We start from the raw sequence: 20,963 nt of genomic DNA, 5'->3' as shown, positions 1-20,963 counted from the left end.
GGATGAAATTGTATTTGATTGAAGTTACTTCATGTTGCACTTTTTGCTTTCTTTACACTATGCATCATAACTATGCAGGCAAAAGGGAACGTTGGAATAACCGTTGGCTAACATTTAATAACCTGTAGTAACACCTGACTATACTCCACTGGTACTCTTACTGCTAATTGATCCATGACTATCTTTCTGTCCTCTGCATATGTCTTCCACACACTACCCCTATATCATCAATAATATAATGAAATTATATGGTGTTCTATTCCTCATGGAAACTATGGAAGGATAATGATCCTTTGCCTCGTGAAATACTTCCCTAAAATTGTTAAATGTTGCTGTTGTGTTGTCCACATTAGAGATGGAGTGTTTGCAATGAACTGAAACCAACAGGATGGGGCATTCAATGTCCTTCAGGGTTCCCTTCAGCTCGCAGATTGTGACAGAGCATCGGAGGTTTACAGTGAGGATCAAATGTCTTTCCTGACCAGTGGCCTGCTCATAATGCCCCATTAGAAACCAAACTACATGGGCACAGTCAAATAGGACCAGGAGGAGCAGATTCAGACAATGAGGCAGACTGGTGTTAAGAGATGGAGAAAACTCTGGATCAATGCCACTAAGTGTTTTGAAGACAAACGATAAGATCAATGTTCTCCTCCGGCAGAGCCGAAATTAAACGTGATCACAGAAGCAGAAATGTACATTAAGATTTATGTTCAGCCGGTCAACGATAACACTCTGATCATTTCTCTTGCCGTGACCTGAGAGGCGGAAGGTCAATGTCATTCTTGCAGGTAAAAGAAGAAACCGGAGCCCCAGTAAACATCATGTTCATAAACTAACAACTGCACACAGGTAAAACACATCTGAGGTTAAAAATAAGAAAATCAATCACCCAAACTGTAGAAATAACCTTTTTGACATGGATTTATTTTTAACAGTAATTACATATGACTCCTTTGTTGCTTTTTAGTTTGTGGCACGTTTACACTCGAAAAGTGACAAGTTAATATCTGCAAAGTTATTCTCACAATCCGGTCTCCTAAAAATTACATTAATACATCCCAAATGTGCAACATCACATACCTTTCACAATTAACTTAAAGCAGGTTACGGTAAAGTTTATTTTTTTAAATGTAAAAAGTCACACAATGTTGATACTGAACGTTGCTGCAAAACGTTCACTGTAAAAATATTACGTTTTGTCTACAATATCTGCTGATATTCATACTTTACAGTATGCTAAAGCACACAATAAATCTTCTAAATACTAAGTATATATAAAATAAGTCATTTTTGCTTTGAAGTTTGATTGGCTGTGGATAATTCTTGCATTATGTTAGTTTGTACAAAACTGGTACAAACGATCACAAGTAGTGTGCTATAGTACGTAGTGTGGATTAGGGACATAGCATAGCGCTGGTCTTGATTGGCTTCTAATATTTAAAAAGTCCTACTGTAAATATTACATGTACTGCATTTAAAATATAAAACCCTCAGTCGGCTTGATAACCACATCAGCGAAGCTGCTTCTCTTCAGCTGTCGGCATTCGGCTGCATGTCAAATCTCTCCAACGTAGCACACATTGAGCTGTCCTTGACAATAATAATCATTTATTTTATATAGCGCTTCTCAAGGCACCCGAAGTCGCTTTACAGAGTCCAGTAGTCATACACACACACAGTCATCCCGGTGGTGGTAAGCTACATCAGTAGCCACAGCTGCCCTGGGGCAGACTGACGGAAGCGTGGCAGCCAATCAGCGCCTACGGCCCCTCCGACCACCACCAACATTCATTCACATCCATACGAACCGGGGTGAGGCTGCGGTGCGTGTCTTTATGATGACAATGAACCAAAACCACTCCATGGAATGACAATAGCGGCCAGATAAGTGACAAACCACTCAGCTCAGTTTCCATGTGCGGCCAATGGCCTTGAGTGATGCAATCTGCCAGGCTGACATCTTGACCTGTGACTCCTCTTGCTTCGATTGGTTTTCCGTCCGTAATCTTTACCGACAGCTCTCCAGCCTTTCACAGGTTCTGTGCAGTGAAAGAGTCGAACGCTCTGCTGTAGGTCAGCTGCTACTCCATCCTCACACTGGAGCTCACATAATGGAATTAAACCCATCCGTCAGTATTCCAGCACGAGTCAGCAGCATTCCTCGCTCACGGTTATGCAAATGGCTTCGACCAAGGTCCATTCATCTCTAGTGCAGGGAGACCGGGATGCCTCAGAAAAACGAGGTTCTGTTGACTGACACTGGCATGTTTAGTGATATCTGTATTTCAGGGAACATATATATCTTGGCCCTAATCAATATCTCGAAGGGTTGCCTCGGTTTACCTACAGCAAGAGGAATTTATTACCTTGTCCCTCAGCATCACGTCCGCCTGAGGGACAACGTTGAGTTCCAGCTGCTGAAAAAAAATAGACAGAGATGATAGGAATCACGCTTCTTCTCTTTCTTGGCGAGAGTTAGATGAGAAGACCGATACCTCTCTCAAAATAAGAGTGGTATCTATCTTGGTATCTAAAATATTTCCTAAAATGTCAAACTATTCCTTTAAATGAGTCCTTGTGGGGTAATGTGATGTGAAGCCAGGGCTACTTGACATTTAAATCTCTAGTGCAGTGCCTGATCAAAACATGCCCGTTAAGAACCTGTGAATGCTGAGCTTGTGTTGTTATAACAGGCAGTTTTCTAAAGAATTCATCTTCTTGGCTCCTTGGCAATTGAAGAAAAGACTTTAAGGAGCCAAACGGCTGCAGATGTATTTTGATGTTGAGATTTGAAAATCTTGCTGTTTAACGTTGGAGATTCAGATTTGGCTCAATTAAATTACGTGGCATTATTATTCATTAAATCATCCAGCATCATATTAGAATTGAAAGCTCCACCTTGAACAGACATGAAGTACATTTCATTTATTTATGAGTACATTTAAGTAATTTCCCTACTAAGTAAACTATTAATAATTCATTCTTTTCATTCAGAGCAAAAAGTATTGAGTAATCATTCCATTGATCGTACTATAACTCCCAGTTTGAGAAAGGGTGGATAGGAAAGCCAGACATGGGGGTTGGATTTGAGGCCCACAAATCACTGAATCCGGCCCTGACAAACAAGCCCAGCTTGGGGTTACTCGCGATCGGAAACCTGAGTGAAAAAGTCTCCAGCAGAAGTACCGACAGACATACAGAGTGAGATTCCTTACTTTATGGTTATAAATAATATATATCATGCACCCACCAGGTGTGGAGGATGAGAGACGGGGAACTTAATCTGGTTTAAACACATTTAAACAGAAGGCTTTAAATGACTGCAGCAACAATATCAGGCTGTGTTCATCCGCCCGTCCTCTTGCTCATAATAAAGCACATTTTAACAGAAGACTGTTCCCTTGTTAGGACTCTGCAATATAAGCAACTTGGGTGGCCACTTTACTGGAATCAGAACTGATCCGGCAGTGAGAGACGTGGTTGGCTGGAGCCAAATGCGCTCACTCACTGTAAGTGCTCTCATTTCAGTCCTCATTTCCTGATTCCTGCCACTCTTCCCTTGAGAGAACAAGAACTTTTGGCCAAGTGAATGCTTTAACAAAGACAGCTTCTATTTGAGGTCGTTATTTGATGCTTGCGCTGCAATTAACTGCTTTTCTTTGCCAGAAACGGCGAGAAGAACACCACAGAAACACATTTGAAAGGAATCGTGAACTTGTTATACATTTTTAAAGGTACATAAATATTAATCACATGAGGGCGCCTCAGAAAGTGTCACATCGTTGCATAGAAGTATACTGTATGTCATGTATGAAATGTGTGGTAAAAAGCAACTCCATCTGAGGATCATCATCACGCAACCAACATGCCAAAGAAGCTTCTATTCACAGTATCTTGTTCAAGCCCCGTCCTCATATAACTTGCATCTTTTTTATATCAATTTCATATTGCAAACGTTCCTTTTAACCTTAAAAGGTTATTCATCTTAGCAAACATAATTGTGCAAAAGCTGTTTGGAATGAATACATAAGTTAAAACAACTATCTTAGCTCCTTTAAAGATACTTGTTGAGAACTATCATAAATCATTTAAAAACAAACAAGCGCTCCACTGAGCTCACAGCTGATATACATAAACCACATCAGCATGTTTCTTTTTGGCCGAGGATGTTCCCTCAAACCGTTGAGTCAGCAGTTTTCAGCTTGGCCAATGTCGTGTTTCATCCCGCTGTGATCCATCACCACATCTGATGGAAACTGAATCCGCCATCCATCATAAAGTCATCAACATGTGGCCTTCTGCTCTCGGAAGGGAGTCGACGTAGAGGCCGGGGGTGCTCTGATTCATCTCTGAGAGTCAGTGTCTTCTCTGCCCGCACTATGTCTGCCTCACCTGCCCCCTCCCCCCCCCCCCCTCCATCGACCACCACCATCCCCGTGATTGAGCTGCCCTTGTGTATCCAGACGTGATGGAGTGTCGGCCGACGTCAGCCACGAGACGTAAACTGGAAGATGGTTCCTGATTTGTTGAGATTAGGAATGCTTTCAGCATGATGGCGTGGATACCTGGGCTCACAGCCAGAGCTCCATGAGTGAACACGCTGTACTGAGAGCTGCATTAAGGACCAGCTCCTCTGAGGGGCTTTCCTCAGTTCACCATCATCCATTAAAGGATAAGCACGGTTTATAACATTCAATCATACATTCGTGATTATTAATATATACTATAATATAACAGCTTGTTTTGAGTTTCACATATTTTAGGAGGGGGATTTTCATACTTATCTGTTTTAAATTCTAAAAAGAAAGTTTGCTTTTAAAATCTTCGACATATCAATTCAGAGTTGATGTGCTGAAACATGCAAACTCACCAGTAAAGCCCTTTAAATGAATCTATTGTTGTTGTTTCTTCGTTGCTTGGTCGGTTGCTCTTATCTGAACCTCTTCAGCTCAGTGTGGCCCAATTGGGCATTCAACAGAGTTTTTAAGGACACCCTTCCTGTTTATCTGAAGGTTTCCCGTTTCAGAACATATCTTGTGACTGGATGTGCGTCAATACATAAAACATGAGAACGATTCTTTCACAGAACAACATGATCATGGATCAAACCTGCAGACTGAAGTTTTCTTACCTTAATTTGGGAAAAGAATCATCAGAATTGACGTTTATCACGACTTCAGTATTTGAAGGACGACAACAACAACGTATTGTGAATGTATCGAGTTCACAACTTTATAGCACAGCATGTTGTTGTTCTCTGTATTGGACTAAAATCAATAACACGCATACAAAATCAGAAATTGCATCATGCATATTGCTTTAATACCGGAGTGTACTCACAGACCCACATTCTCCTCATAGCCCGGACTAATTTCAAGATGTTTACACATTTGTATGTAGAAATGAAGACAACGCCACATGTCTCTTCTCTTAAAGACACTTTATTGTACATTCAATCAAGAGGAAAACTTTCTCGGGTGCCTGGAAATGATCTAAATCAGACTTATTGTCTCCTGATGACCGCACAGAAAGCAGTTATTTCAGTCTCAGTGCTCAGTGGCTATATTTTTGCAGTCACTGTGTTATTAGGCAAAGTAATTGCCCGGTGCAGGAATGCTCTCTGTTTACATACCCAGGTCAATACACGGTCACCGTCTATTACTCTTGCTCTTCTCTCCCGGCTCTTACTTAAATTGTACTAACAACTCCAATAACGTCCATATATGAGCTCCACCATAAACGATCATGTTCATTCCCCGCAGCCACGAGGATTTTGTGTTTGTAACGGTGTATTGATTTTAGAAACACGTTATGTAATATGCTATTAATGTCATGAGGATGAAGTGAAGACGGTTCTACACAATCCTTACACCATCTTCAACTGAGCTATTTGCTGATTAAACACACAATAAAGTTTACGGAATGATAATAAACAACAGCAGGATGGTTGGAAGGAGAAAAGAACATTACAATACTGCAAAACATGGAAGAGGTTAGTTTTCTTCCAGCAAATATATACAATTTGGGGGGAAACAGGATTATCTCTGCTTGTGTTTCTGCATTTCCGCAGAATGTCTTCTGCATTTTATAGACTTTAGTTCAAAATTATATGAGGATTCAAAATATTGATGAAATGCAGAATCCCCCACAATAATTTATCCATCTTACCCTAAAATAATTCTATGGATCATCAGACAGGATGGTTGTGCTTTTTTAAAAATGACATTGATTTTGTCAGTTGTCTTGTATACAAAGTGAAAATATCCAAATGAAATCAGAAACGAGTACTTTTGAAGATGCACAAATATGAGCAGAGTCAACAGCAAGTCATGCTCACAGTAACTGGATGTACGTTCACCTCTGTAAACAAGATGTGCAGTAGCATCAGTCATCCTGGAAGAAATATGAATCACTAATAAATGATCCACAAGTTCATCTCAGGCTGATCAAAGCAATCACAGAGGCACAAAAAGGCTCCGCAATGCAGCGGCCCAACACTCTGTTTATTGTTCTCAGAGATTTGTTCAGGGCTTCTGGCATCAAAGACATTTTGAATTGTTATGTTAAATTGAAAACGAATAGCAGAGGATGCTGATACTGACACACTAAACCCTGATATGGGAGAAGGAGAAGAAGAATAGGAAGAGGGAGAAGAATAAAGAGAAGGAGAAAGAGAAGAAGAAAAAGAAGAAAAAAAGAAGAAGAGGAAGAAGGAGAAGACAAAGAAGAAGGAGAAGAAGAAGAAGAAAGAGAAAAAGATGAGGAGGAAGAAGAAGAAGAAGAAGAAGGAGAAGAAGAAGAAGAGAAGAAGGAGAAGGATAAGAAGAAGAAAAAAAGAAGGAGAAGAACAAGAAGAAGAAGGAAAAAAGAAGAGGAGGAAGAAGAAGGACAAGAAGAAGGGAAAAAAGAAGAGGAGGAAGAAGGAGGACAAGAAGAAGAAGGAGAAGAAGGAAAAAAAGAAGGAGAAGAAGAAGGTTTTAAGGGTTCTGTGCACTTCCGTATAGTTAATGTGTGATATGTGAATCATTTCTCGAGTGTCACATTTATCTCTCACTCACAAAGGAACTCACCTCCACAGCATTTACATTTTTCTATCGTCATCAATTTATCACCGACAGTGGTGGCATGTAATGAAACAGCTAAAGAGTGTTTTTCTGCTATATTAAAGCTCTGGGTAGCAAATAGAGAACATTTAATTACAATATCTACACTAGTGAGACTGCTCTTAATACAAAGTTATCTTTAATATGTCTATCCTTTTCTGCAGCATTTCTGCAATAATTGAGAGCAGTGGTCATAACATCACCATCCATCGGCTTAATCACGTTCACTTTCTGGTTTGCAACTGCCAAAACCCTCTCCAGTCGTCCATCTGGATGCTGCAGTGAAGACAAATGCACAAGATCTCAATAAATCAATTTGGAGAATGATTAAAACATTCTGCATTGAAGTAAACTTCAGCACAAATAGAATTCAATAAAGGTTCAGAGCCTCATAGATTTTTTATTGTAGACATTTATTGATCTACTTAAAGGCTGAGTGGACACAATTCCGTATACATGCAGTAACAAGCAGTTAATATCCGATGAATGCAAAATCTGCATTCGTATAAAAAGAAGAAGCTGCAGTCACATTCAGGCGTAGACATGATGACATTTGTGGATGCATGTAAGCATTTTTCAAAAAACTTTTGTATCTGCTGACTGTAGCTAGAATCCAGAACAGTGATTCTGAATAAGCTTTTTCACTCATGAAGTGAGTAGCATTTAAAACAGATTTAATCTGTATCGCCATAAAACATTTGAGCAGCATTTTTTACAAGTGGGATGACCGTGTCCAGGAATGATGATGCAAGTTGTATCCAGTAATGTTTATACAAGTTCACAATCTTTACAGTAAAATCTCTCTTCAACCTTTATTGGAAGTGTGTGTAGCTCATGCAGCTGCATGCCAACTGAGGTCAGAATAATTATAGTGTGTCCATGTGAGGTGCTTTCCAGAAGATGTTTTTACTGTCTTTCACGGGCTATCCCTCTGATCTTTAGTCCCCCCCCCTCTCTCTCCTCATCCTCTGATTCATTAGCAGGACTCAAAGCCCTCCTGCCCTCTTTTACGGCCTCCATTAAATCCTTGCTTTTTCCATTGCAACTCTCCATGGAAAGCAAGGGTGTCAGCAAAGAGAGCCATGCTCTACATTTTCCACCCTACCCACTTCCACATTACTGAGGCCGAGCCCCGCTCAGCACTGTCACTCTGAAACACATAAATGAAATGTAAATTAAATGTTGTAATGCTTGTGAGCCTGTGATTAACACTAGGAGAGGTACAGGATGTCTGACGTATATAGCTTTCCTTGTACCTATATGAAGAGAGAAAACAACACCTTTTTTTATAAACACACACTGATTGCTGTAGCGGCTGGTGGATTAATTTTTGTATAGGGCCATTCAATCCTTTTTAGTAAATATCCCAGTATGATTTAATTAAAAAAAAGTATCAAACATGTATTTCTACTTTGTAATATTAATTAATATTTAACATTTATTCCAACACTGACATAATAAGGACACCTTATTCATACAATTCAGCACATTAATATATAATATATAAATACCATATAAAATAAATATAAATATTGTATAATATGAATCACATATATATATAACATCTAATAGAACATGTTTATATATTAATATGCCCCTATGGACCTTGTCAGGCTTAAAGTACGCCTGTTTTTATCCACCTCCTCATTGTGTTTATTCACCTCCTCCTGTGTTCATCGTCCAGCTGGTAGTGACGTTCACTTTGCCCAATATGGATGCTAGACGGAGTTATGAGTGTCCTGGTGGTCTCATGGTTTCTTTGTGCTTCATGTCCCTTACTCCCTTCACTGTCCATGCTGGATCTGTCCCCGTTGATTTATCGGTCGGGTCTTCTTGAAAGAGAAGTGCTCGCGCACGCGCTGGCCGTCATCTCGGGAAAAAAAGAAAAAGAAAAGGCGCATGACGAGAACGCGCGCAGTAGAGTAACAAATTAAAAACTACTATTGGAATCATAAAGCGGAATCTGTAAGGAGAGTTTTTAACCATCATTATTAACTATATCACAGTTTGAAATGACAAGTGCTCAGAATCACAATTTTATTGACACCCAAATTGACAGGTTACAGTTTTTGTTTTATATACACAAGCACAATATATGCATAGCATACAAGTAAATAACAAAAGGAATAAACAAGGAATGATATACAAAAATGTTGAATATAAATGCAAGAATACAAATCTTTCTTGAAATGTACACTATAAATAAATAATTGCACACCTGTCCAAACAAACACAAGCCTCTGCAAAGGTTAATGCCACAGGTCCCAGAGGAGCAGCAGCTGCTGTGAGTGCATGTTGAGGTCAATATAGATAGGTCTATGTTTAAAAAAATGCATTTACGGATTGAGTCTCTAAAAAAGTGTGTCGCGATCCACAAACAAATGCAGTGCAATCCACAAATAAATACATATAAATCCACAAACAAATAGACAAATCCACATAGAAATGCATTAATATATTTGGGATTTTTCTTTTACATTTATATAAATCTTAATTTTTTTAACGTGTGCATTGGAATGTATTTGTGAATCTTTCTGCATGCATTTGTAAATTGAATATATTTTTGAATTGTTCCGTGTGCATTTGTAAATCTGTGTGTTTGCATTTGTGAATCTGTGTGTGCATTTGCAATTATTGAGACTGATCTGACCCCATAGGGGCCAGCCAACGTCAGAGGCTAATGATGAATTCGATAGATGAATTTAAAGGTGAATGAAGAACTATTTAGAGCAGTGGAGGGGGTTTCCTGGTGATGCCTTCAAGGCACATACCATGCAAGGACAACATCCCATAGCCTACTGTTGTTAAAATATACACCAATTAATAAAAAAGAAGAAAAAAAATGGTTGCCATAAGTATACATCAATCTTCAATTGACTCACCAAACACAATTTTATGCAGCAAACATTTTTTAGATTTTTTATTATTTTGTAAATATTGATATAAACATATTTTTACTTGACCGTATCAATATTTTGACCAATCAATCCCATCTCAAGGTCCATTTGCTACCTTTCAAGTTTAAAGGAAAACAGACACACAGGCAACCACGATGCGCAAAAGATGTTTAATAATTTACCAATGTTTCGACATGGCAGTGTTCCTCAGGGGGAGAAGGCGGAAGATGACTGCCATGTCAAAATGTTGATAAATTATTAAATATCTTTTGCATTGCGGCTTCGTGCGTGCGACTATTTTCCATGACACTTTATTTCCTTTTTAGGCTTACACAAGCACGATGAATTCATAACTGCTTTGCTTGCATGTCAACACATTTATCTTCATGACAACTGAACAGTTAAAAGCACACACCAGTAATACACAGCTTATTCCAAATAAAAGTCAATACATGTACAAAGGTTTACAAGTTTGACTGAATTAAAGCAGATTTATGTGTGGCCCAACTCAACCTCTGTCAGAGTAATACACGATTATGGATATGAACACTCACGACGTCCATCCGGCCTCACAGCAATAAACCTGCATGAGGGAGAAACACAGGACTGAAATATAAACAGGGGTTTCTTTGTTTTATCTTACCCCGAGCTGAAACCACACAGCTGCTGTGATGTCCAACTGAAAGTGATCTGCAGTACTCTGCTGCGAGCAAGAACCACATAATGAATGATTACAACTTTACAGATTGGCTTAAGCTAATGTGAATATTAGTACAAGAGTTTACAAGTTGTTTCTTTTTAGAGTTGGGTCAATATCTCACCAAATGTCGAAGTACAAGCTTCTATATTACACTATACTACCATGTCTTCGGATAATGGCCCATTTTAATAATCGACTTGCTGACAAAGTTTTAGTCCGGCAGCTGACTGAGCTGCACCGGCTATTCTTAAATCCATGAACAGGTTTTGAGTTAAAAAACAACATTGAAGTTCAAGATTGGTAATTCACGAAATGCACCATTAAAACAACTATCTCGTGAACATTGGAAATCTGTTGCGAGGAAATCAAATAGAAAATCATGTCAAAAAGTGTTCACTGTAGCACCAACAGTGTAAAGGACAATTCCTATTGTCGAACTGGGGCAGGAGGCCTACTTTGTTTTATTTAAATGGGCATACATGCAACATTTGTTTTAGTTTGTATTGTGTAGAGTGAGTCGGAATTATCTCATCATGCTATCCAAACCCAGCGTTAATTTATCGCGTGTGTGGTGAGCAATGGTTTATCTTTTTTTAAAGAAATGTCACTGACAACTTTACCTCTTACAAACATTTTAAACACTTTTCAAAGTGAGGTTAGATGAACATGTTTTATGTAGAGTCCTTTTATTCTTCAATCTAAAAAGGTCCCAAGTTAGTGTGGCAGGGCTGCAAAATGAGATTGAACCAACAACGCCACCTGGGGAATTACACCCCAGGACCAGTGGTAGCTGGTGAAATTTTTTTTTGGGGGGGGGGGCGCAGTTTAAATAGCACTCAACAATGAGAAGAAAAGAGGTTTTGAGTAGAATATTGCAAAAAACAAAGCTTTATTTCACGAAAACAGCGTGCTCAACACTGTCCAATAACAACTATCAACACACTGTAACTTTAGGCATGAGAGGTTCAGAGCAGAATTCTTTAAGAAACATTGGGTTGGGTTTCAGAGGTTTGCAAAATAAATGAGTTTCACCCTCACATGAAAGAGGTTCAGAGCAGAATAGAGTCAGAAAGAGATGCAGCACATGTTACATTGGGTGTTTGACAGAGTAGACCCACTACGTGTAAAGAAAAGTAGCCCTCCTCTCTTTAAAGTTGGCAAACTTCTCAATAACTCTCTGGTTAAAGTCAATCATGTCTGTAACCAGCCTGTTTCCATTATTCTTGGTGTGTGTGAGAGATTTTCAGTTGTGTGTGTGAGAGCATTTCAGTAGTGTGTGTGAGAGCATTTCACTAGTGTGTGTGAGAGCATTTCACTAGTGTGTATGAGAGCATTTCACTTGTGTGTATGAGAGCATTTCACTAGTGTGTGTGAGAGCATTTCACTAGTGTGTGTGAGAGCATTTCACTTGTGTGTATGAGAGCATTTCACTAGTGTGTGTGAGAGCATTTCACTTGTGTGTATGAGAGCATTTCACTAGTGTGTGTGAGAGCATTTCACTCGTGTGTATGAGAGCATTTCACTAGTGTGTGTGAGAGCATTTCACTAGTGTGTGTGTGTGAGAGCATTTCACTAGTGTGTGTGAGAGCATTTCACTCGTGTGTATGAGAGCATTTCACTAGTGTGTGTGTGTGTGAGAACATTTCACTAGTGTGTGTGAGAGCATTTCACTCGTGTGTATGAGAGCATTTCACTAGTGTGTATGAGAGCATTTCACTAGTGTGTGTGAGAGCATTTCACTAGTGTGTGTGAGAGCATTTCAGTAGTGTGTGTGAGAGCATTTCAGTAGTGTGTGTGAGAGCATTTCACTTGTGTGTATGAGAGCATTTCACTAGTGTGTGTGAGAGCATTTCACTCGTGTGTATGAGAGCATTTCACTAGTGTGTGTGAGAGCATTTCACTAGTGTGTGTGTGTGTGAGAGCATTTCACTAGTGTGTGTGAGAGCATTTCACTAGTGTGTGTGAGAGCATTTCACTCGTGTGTATGAGAGCATTTCACTAGTGTGTGTGAGAGCATTTCACTTGTGTGTATGAGAGCATTTCACTAGTGTGTGTGAGAGCATTTCACTCGTGTGTATGAGAGCATTTCACTAGTGTGTGTGAGAGCATTTCACTAGTGTGTGTGTGTGAGAGCATTTCACTAGTGTGTGTGAGAGCATTTCACTCGTGTGTATGAGAGCATTTCACTAGTGTGTGTGAGAGCATTTCACTAGTGTGTGTGTGTGAGAGCATTTCACTAGTGTGTGTGAGAGCATTTCACTCGTGTGTATGAGAGCATTTCACTAGTGTGTGTGTGTGTGAGAACATTTCACTAGTGTGTGTGAGAGCATTTCACTCGTGTGTATGAGAGCATTTCACTAGTGTGTGTGAGAGCATTTCACTAGTGTGTGTGTGTGAGAGCATTTCACTAGTGTGTGTGAGAGCATTTCACTCGTGTGTATGAGAGCATTTCACTAGTGTGTGTGTGTGTGAGAACATTTCACTAGTGTGTGTGAGAGCATTTCAGTTGTGTGTGTGAGAGGGTATTCTGAATAATGTCCCTCACGGCCCCTCATAGAAATGCGTGAGTCTCACGCTCAATGCGTGACACTTGAGAGCCCTGCATAACAGACACACACACATTCAATGCATCACATTTTGTGGTTCAGATACAGCTGCCTGTGATGATACACTTGGCCAGTAGGTGGTTTCGTGAGCACATGAAGCTTCGAGAAATGAACCCTTTCTCGAACCAATTGGCTGAAGTGGTTCGATGCCTCATGAGGCTTCATCTCACCATCACTAGGGTATACCAACAAGTAGTCAGACGGCAGGGCGACAAAGAAATGTCTTTAAACTATTTATTCAGAGTAAAGAAATGTAGCTGTCATGTCATAATGGTTGGCATGCTAAGCGATCACATTCAATGCATAACTGAAGCATGAAAAGCACCATGAGCCGGCACAGGGCCCACGCCAACAGGTGCATTTGATATGGTGGCACTGATTGGGGGAGGAGCCAGCCTGAGGGCTGCGTTCACAACCCAACACTAGATTCTCTGGGGAGCAAGCTAACATTAGTTTGGTGTGAGTTCTGTTCGCTCGATGAGTCTACACCTGGAAGTTCAGAAGTATAAAACTAACTAAACTTTATGTGGGGCAATCTGTTTTCATGCATTAGTTATCCATTACTTAGAAGCAGAGTAGAAGGAATAGTCTATGTTGTTTGCAGATACTTCTTATTCTGCCTTAACCATTTAACACTCAGGCTATGTTTGAATTTTAGAGCTAGTGCGTTGCCTCGAGCAGAATTCCATCCAGTGTGAAACCCCCTTTGCCTTTTGCACATTCATCACTGCACTGACCTTTTCCTCTGGGTAAGGTACAGGGACAAATGCCTTGATGGACCCTGAGGCTTTATATTCTATACAAGGTCATACCCTAACCCGATTACAAATGTTTCACTAAAAGATTTATGCTTGTTCTTCATAAACTTGAACTAGCTAAACAAATACGGGTCAGTGTAAAGGCTATGGTGCTTCAGCTGTCCATCCTTCTCTGCAGTGACTTGTGTTTAACATTGATCCCCTCTCGACAACACCGCAAGCTGAGAGACATTAGTGTCTGTATTCTGCGCACAACTCCCTTCAAATCAGTATCAAACTGGCAGTTGGTTACAAATATACTGTATATATCTAAACATTTTCTAAACTGACAGGAATTCGATAGTTCAGTGACACTTTTTATCTTGGTGGTTTATTGCTCCACTGCATCCAATCAGCTTGGATTACACCTTTCCTTGACAAATCAGAAGCATTATGGCAAGCCACTTCACCTTGGCCTAATTGTATTAAAGGCTGTTGTTTCAGTTAAAGAAAGTAAAAAGCCTTAAGGGTGGGTTTGAAATACAACTTACCTTGTCAGTTCTACATCACTGACAGTTGTGCTGCCACACTCACTGTGACCTTTTCAGGTAATTGTTTTTTTCTTGTTGCTTTACATTACCAACACCCTAACTCCCTCGGCTCCTCTCGTCTTCATGCAATGTATATCTTGTTGCTTTTAAATAGTAACCTAACCTTAATAGACTTTTTGAGTTAATTGAGTTGAGTAAATTACATGTAGAGTGACTTCATTATACTATTGATCCCAGTCCCATTTAGTTTATTGCAGAAAAAGTTATCAAGTGCAGTCCATACTGCAGATTACAAATAACAGCATACTTTGTTGATATCATGCCCAAAGAAACCAACAACTGCAATAAAAACAGTGACATTTCAGGCAAAAATCTATTAATTTCCAATAGAATAAACTATCATTATCAGGGGCCGCGGGGCTGCATTGTCATCTGGACTCCTGCGATGGATTTTCAACAGCAGACTGAGATCCCAAATATTAATACAATTTACAGAAATGCCTGAAGAGTCTTTGAAATCAATTTTGACTGAGAAGGAATCAATTGATGATTTTCTTGTCTTGACTACACAAACTGCCCCCAATGCGTAAGCACGTTTTGCAGCTTCCACATTGTTAAATTAGTCTTCTATTCTCATTTATACTTTTCAGATGACTTCATTTGATGAAGGTTAACATGTTTAAAGTATGCAGTATTCTTTACAGATAGACAATTAAATGTTTTTTAGCATTACAACAATATTTTTCTTGGTATAGAAGATTCGACAAATATAGCCTGCTGTATTCAGCCTTATCATTTACTGTAATAGGGCAGTGCATCTTTACCTTTCATTATTATTTCAAATCAGTTTTTTTCTGAACCAATACTCTACGTTTGGCATTAAAATGAATGGTAGCTGACAAAAGCAAAAAAGAAAGTGTGGATTAAGCAACATTCTAATGTGATGCACACCTGATACAGGAAGCCCAGCAATGGAAACTCATTATTAACAAATAATCAGAGAGTAATGGACTTATCTGTTATGGTTAAGCTCAACTCACTGAGGCCCACTATACTTTTATTAGAACGGGTTTCATTTGCTTATCTTTCATGACAAATCATTCAATAGATAAGTAACCATTTGAACTTTAAATGTGGCTCAGAGAGCAGATGATTCTGGTCAACTTCTTGAACACTGTTGAGACCCCTGTAGCAAAAATACCTTTTACATCTCTCGCTCTGGGACAGCTGCTCATCCAACCGGAGATTATAACAGGAGACAGGAAATCAATGCTTTCAGGGACAGAAGAGGGATGAGGGACAGAAACTTTCCACTACAGTTCCAGTGCATTGTTGATGATTTATATCAATATTTTGGAGTAATTTTAGTGACAAACATATGACAATAAATAATGCAATAAACTAGAGCTGAAAACCTTTACTTAACGGGTGATTAGTGCAATGTCTGCCGTATCACAAATGAGAGGCATGTTGCATGAGTTTTATTTCAGGTTCACTGGTTGTACCCTTCAGCAGTCACCATGCATGCCAAAACGTGAAATAACATTACCCTGGTATATCGGTGCTCTGAGAGAACTGTGTTTTCTTCTCTGCACCATCGATAATATTGCATAATACACATCTATACATTACTCTTTCAAAATGTATTACTTTATGTTCATGCATAGGTCTATAATACCATTTTGAAACATCAAACAGTGTTGTTGTCTTTCTAGGCTTTCGGCAAAATTCTCTGTCTGAACTTTCAGCGAGCAGACAAATCAATACAGGACATTACTTTGAGAAAACATTAACATTATGGCCTCCTACATGCATCATTGCCGTTTTCTCAAGCAGAAAATGGGCTTTCAAACCTCCCCAATAATAATTCCCTTTAGATTTCCTGGTTTTAGCTGTGCTGTACATTTTACAAGCTCTTCCCATAACATTGTTCTGTCAAATTGCATGGGGCAGACAATGCGGAGAGGGGTGGGTGGGGGAGGAGGTCAGCGACGGAGCAACGCTCAGAGGCACAAGAGTGACTTGCAGTCATAAAGGGAGCAACACTGTGAAATGGCAGAACTTCATTTCGCTAACCCATTTCCCCAAGTGTCATTATCATACACCTCTAAATCCTGGAGACTAGAGGCATCTGTAGTGTCACCTGTGCTGCTCACACTGTTCCTGAAGGTGCCACCTCCAATTGAGGGATACACACTTCCTGTGAACAGGCCTCTGAAGTTATAGTGAGGGAGCTTTGGGTCTGGTCTTTCAGGCTTAGTGATACACTGTGCCTCCAAGGCTTTGTTTCTTTGATAGTACTTTGAAAACTTATTGAAAATGATGGTGATGGGCAGAGCCACCACTAAAAGCCCACAGACAATACACAAGGTGGCCACTATCTTGCCTGCCAGCGTCACCGGGCAGGTGTCACCATAACCGACTGTGGTCATGGTGATTGTGGCCCACCACCAGCCTGAAGGGATGGTCCCCAAATCGGTGTCCGGCTCCTCCTTCTCTGCAAAGTAGATGAGGGCAGAGAAGATGGAGATCCCCACAGAGAGGAAGAGAAGGAGCAGACCCACCTCTTCGTAGCTGTGGCGTACAGTGGCACCCAGCGCTCGCAGCCCGATGGAGTGGCGGGCCAGTTTGAGGATCCGGAGAATCCTCATGAGGCGCAGAACTTGCACCACCTTCGCCACATTTTCTAAGTCCTCATTCTCCTCTGCAGCCTCCTCGTCGGCCGTTTCCAGAGCTAAAGTGGCGTAAAATGGTAAAATGGAGGCAACATCGATGATGTTTAAGGTGTTTCCGAGGAACTTCCTGCAAGAGGGTGCAACAATCAGCCTGATGATGAACTCGGCGGAGAAGCCGGCAATGCAGATCTCTTCCAGGATGGCGAGAACAGGGTCCTCGATGGGTTTGTCATTGTCGTCAACCTGCTGAAACTCAGGCATGCTATGGACACACATGGCAACTATAGAGGTCAGCACCAAGCTGAGAGAGGCCACGGCGATGATCTTTGAACCTCTTGAGTGACCTGGATCCTCCAGCCTGAGCCAAATGTAGCTTCTCACTTCTGCACACCAGGCACCTTTGAACTTGGCCAGGTCTTTATCGATAGCAGAGAGCTCCTCAAAGGAGGACTCAAAACTCGGCTGTTGCTGGTCGTCGCTCATCACGTCCCAGTCTCTGTCATCAATGTAATCCTTCCTCTCGTGGTACCAGTAGCTACAGCAGGGGCTTATGTGGAGCTCCTGGATTCCCCAGTACTCGATCTCCTGGCTGAAGGAGAAGACGCACACCTCCTCCATCATGTGGATGCGTCCTGTGTGGTAGAAGTTGAGCACGCAGAGGAAAACATGTGGATTCCTGTCGAAGTAGTACTCCTTCTCGGACGGGCTGTAGTCGTCACACAGTTCCAAGATCGTCGCCTCGCTTTGGCAGCACAGCAGACGGGCTAGGCGTGTGAGAGGGAAGCGGAGCAGCATGCTCGGATCTACTTCGTGTCGAACCCCTCCCACGTTGAGGTGCACCTGGTCCTCCTCATTCCCCCGTCGGTGGAGAATTTGCCCATACCCCATGATCCTGACAATACTTACAGACAGAAATGAAAAACGTCAATTCTATAGACTTTTTATCACACAAAAGCAGATACATTCTAGATTGTAAGTGGTAGATTTTTGTGAAAGGACGTCGATCAAGACATCTTTGACTGCACTGTTTGTAGACCACATTAGTCCTGTGGAGGAAAAAAATCAATACAACACACACAGGAAATGGCTTGAGCTGGAGTGAGTGAAGAGGCGTGAGGGTATGTCACTTATTCCAGGGCTCAAGCACCAGAAGAGTCAAATTGCAGAGTGGACAAGACTAATTCAGAGGAAATGAGTTGAAACTTAAGCCACACATCATTTCAAGCATAAAGCGGATGTGGATTTCTAGTTGTTCCGTTTTAATATCTACTCTTCCACCAATCAGAGAAACATGCTGCCTACTCTACATTAAACATTGTATTCACCAAACCCTATTTACAAATAAATCTATTTACTTTTAATGTGACTAAAACTGACTGCAAAGCATAAAACTGAAACGTACCTGCACTTGGAGCTTTTATTTCCATGAAAATAACTTTTATCCGATTGATTTAGTTTTCACATTCTCGCAAAGTGCAGCAGATGGCAGGTCGTTGGAGGGAGTGCGCTGCTGCAGCTTCACGAGCAGGACAAGAAGCGCTGGAGGCGGGACAACGGCACGGTGGCAGTTTGTTCCCTTTTATAGGGAACAGGGAGGGGCGAGAGAGGAGGTGGGAGGGAGAGGGACTACACAGATGTAGGAACACCCTTCTGTAAAACTACACAATCGTTTGTTGTGGCTTTTTACTCATCATATATACACTTATGGCTTGTTATCCCTGAAGGAAGCAGGAAGTCTGTTGTGATTGGCCTATTTAATTTATTATGAGATCATATAACTTTCTTTTAGTAAAGCATTAACCTGCAGTAATTTAATGCATGTTTAATGTTTAATGTATCTACTTGTGTGAAACTATTGCAACTAAAGGCAGCTGAATGCAGCTTGTCACCAGCTGGAGGGAGTAATGTCGTAAAATCATACTGACATTTTAATTCTTTGTGAGAAAGCACTGCAGGCTAACTGCCAAAGCAGGCAGTAACACTGTATTTGGCAGCAAATAAGAAATACAAGATTCAAGATTCAAGATTCAAGATGTTTTATTTGTCACATACACACACAGGGTGTGCAGTGAAATGAAAGTGGCAATGCTCAGCAGGAATGTGCAAGGGCAACAAGTACACACTATTTACAAATAAAAAACAACACAATATTTACAGTAAGTGTGTGTGTGTGTGTGTGTGTGTGTGCCTAAGAGGGGCAGTTGTGTGGGTCTATGTGGGGGTCCTGGTGAGGTCGGAGTTCACAATCCTGATGGCCTGAGGAAAGAAACTCCGTCTCAGTCTCTCTGTTCTTGCAGCGTGACTACGGAGGCGCCTGCCTGACCGCAGCAGCTGAAACAGTCTGTTGTTGGGGTGGTGAGGATCCTTCATGATCCTGCCGGCTCTGGTTCTGCACCTCCTGGTGTACAAGTCCTGCAGGGTGGGAGTGTAGTTCCAATAGTGCGCTCAGCCGAACGCACTACTCTCTGCAGAGCCTTCCTGTCCTGAGCGGAGCAGTTGCCAAACCAGGCTGTGATGCTTCCTGTCAGGACGCCTCTACAGCTCCAGAGTAGAAGGACTGAAGGATCCTCTGGGAAACTTTAAATTTCCTCAGCTGCCTGAGGTGGTAGAGGCGCTGCCTTGCCTTTCTCACCAGAGTGTCTGTGTTTGTTGACCATGTCAGATCCTCGGTGATGTGGACTCCCAGGTATTTATACCCGCTCACCCTCTCCACAGTAGTCCCGTTAATCCCCAGTGGTGAGTACGTCCTCTGTTGTTGTGCCTCCTAAAGTCCACAATCAGCTCCTTAGTTTTGGTGACATTCATGATGAGGCTGTTGTCCTGGCACCAGAGTGACAGATCAGCAACTTCCTCCAGGTAGGCCTTCTCGTCGTTGTCGGAGATCAGGCCCACCACCACTGTGTCATCCGCAAACTTGATGATGGTGTTGAGCTGAACCTGGCCACACAGTCATGTGTGTACAGGAGTACAGTAGGGGCTGAGGACGCAACCCTGGGGATCCTGTGTTCAGGGTGAGGGATTTGGAGGTGTGTCTGCCCACCCTGACCACCTGTGGCCTGGCGGTCAGGAAGTCCAGGATCCAAGCACACAGCGGGGTGTTCAGTCCCAGCTCAGACAGCTTGCCGGCCAGTCTGGAGGTGACTATGGTGTTGAAAGCTGAACTATAATCAATGAACAGCAGTCTCACATAGCCACCCCTCTGGCTGTCCAGATGAGAGAGTGTGGTGTGCAGTACCTGGGAGACAGCATCATCCGTGGATCTGTTTGGGCGATAAGCAAACTGCAGCGGGTCCATGGAGGAAGGGAGGAAGGCGCAGATGTAGTCCTTTATCAGCCTCTCAAAGCATTTCATGACCACCGAGGTGAGGGCCACCGGTCGGTAGTCATTCATACATGCTGGAGAAGCATTCTTGGGCACAGGGACAATAGTGGATCTCTTGAAGCAGGCGGGGACCACGGACTCAGCCAGGAGAGGTTGAATATTGTGGTGAACACTGGAGCTAGCTGGTTAGCACAGGTCTTCAGTACTCGCCCAGATATGCCATCTGGACCTGCAGCTTTCCTGGTGTTCACCCTCAACAGAGCCCTCCTCACACTGTGCTCGGTCACAGAGAGTGTGTGTTCATCCCCAGCGGTAGAACTCACCTCGGCTACGCTAACGGTGTTGTTGTTAGAGGCGAGCTAGCGCTGT

The 20,963-nt window shown here is 41.6% G+C and overlaps 1 protein-coding gene across 2 annotated transcripts; it reads right to left on the bottom strand.

The window, feature by feature from the left end:
- Positions 1-9,146: 9,146 nt before the first annotated feature.
- Positions 9,147-18,762, bottom strand: kcns3b (potassium voltage-gated channel, delayed-rectifier, subfamily S, member 3b). Of its 2 annotated transcripts, XR_008833423.1 has the most exons (3): positions 18,675-18,762; positions 15,799-18,173; positions 9,147-10,586 (listed from the first exon to the last, which is right to left on the bottom strand). XR_008833423.1 is itself a non-coding variant. In XM_056428837.1 (2 exons), exon 2 carries the CDS (start codon positions 18,158-18,160, stop codon positions 16,661-16,663), a length of 1,500 nt encoding a protein of 499 aa, XP_056284812.1. In that variant the 5' UTR covers positions 18,161-18,173; positions 18,675-18,762; the 3' UTR covers positions 14,678-16,660. The 2 variants fall into 2 exon arrangements, 1 of the variants encoding a protein (XP_056284812.1); XM_056428837.1 differs by lacking the exon at positions 9,147-10,586 and having other exon boundaries at positions 14,678-18,173.
- Between the last annotated feature and the right edge of the window lie 2,201 nt (positions 18,763-20,963).

This window comes from Pseudoliparis swirei, chromosome 12, assembly GCF_029220125.1.
Source record: "Pseudoliparis swirei isolate HS2019 ecotype Mariana Trench chromosome 12, NWPU_hadal_v1, whole genome shotgun sequence".
Lineage (NCBI taxonomy): Eukaryota > Metazoa > Chordata > Actinopteri > Perciformes > Liparidae > Pseudoliparis > Pseudoliparis swirei.
Note: the sequence above shows the minus strand (reverse complement) of the source record. Positions and strands in the feature narration are given on the sequence as shown.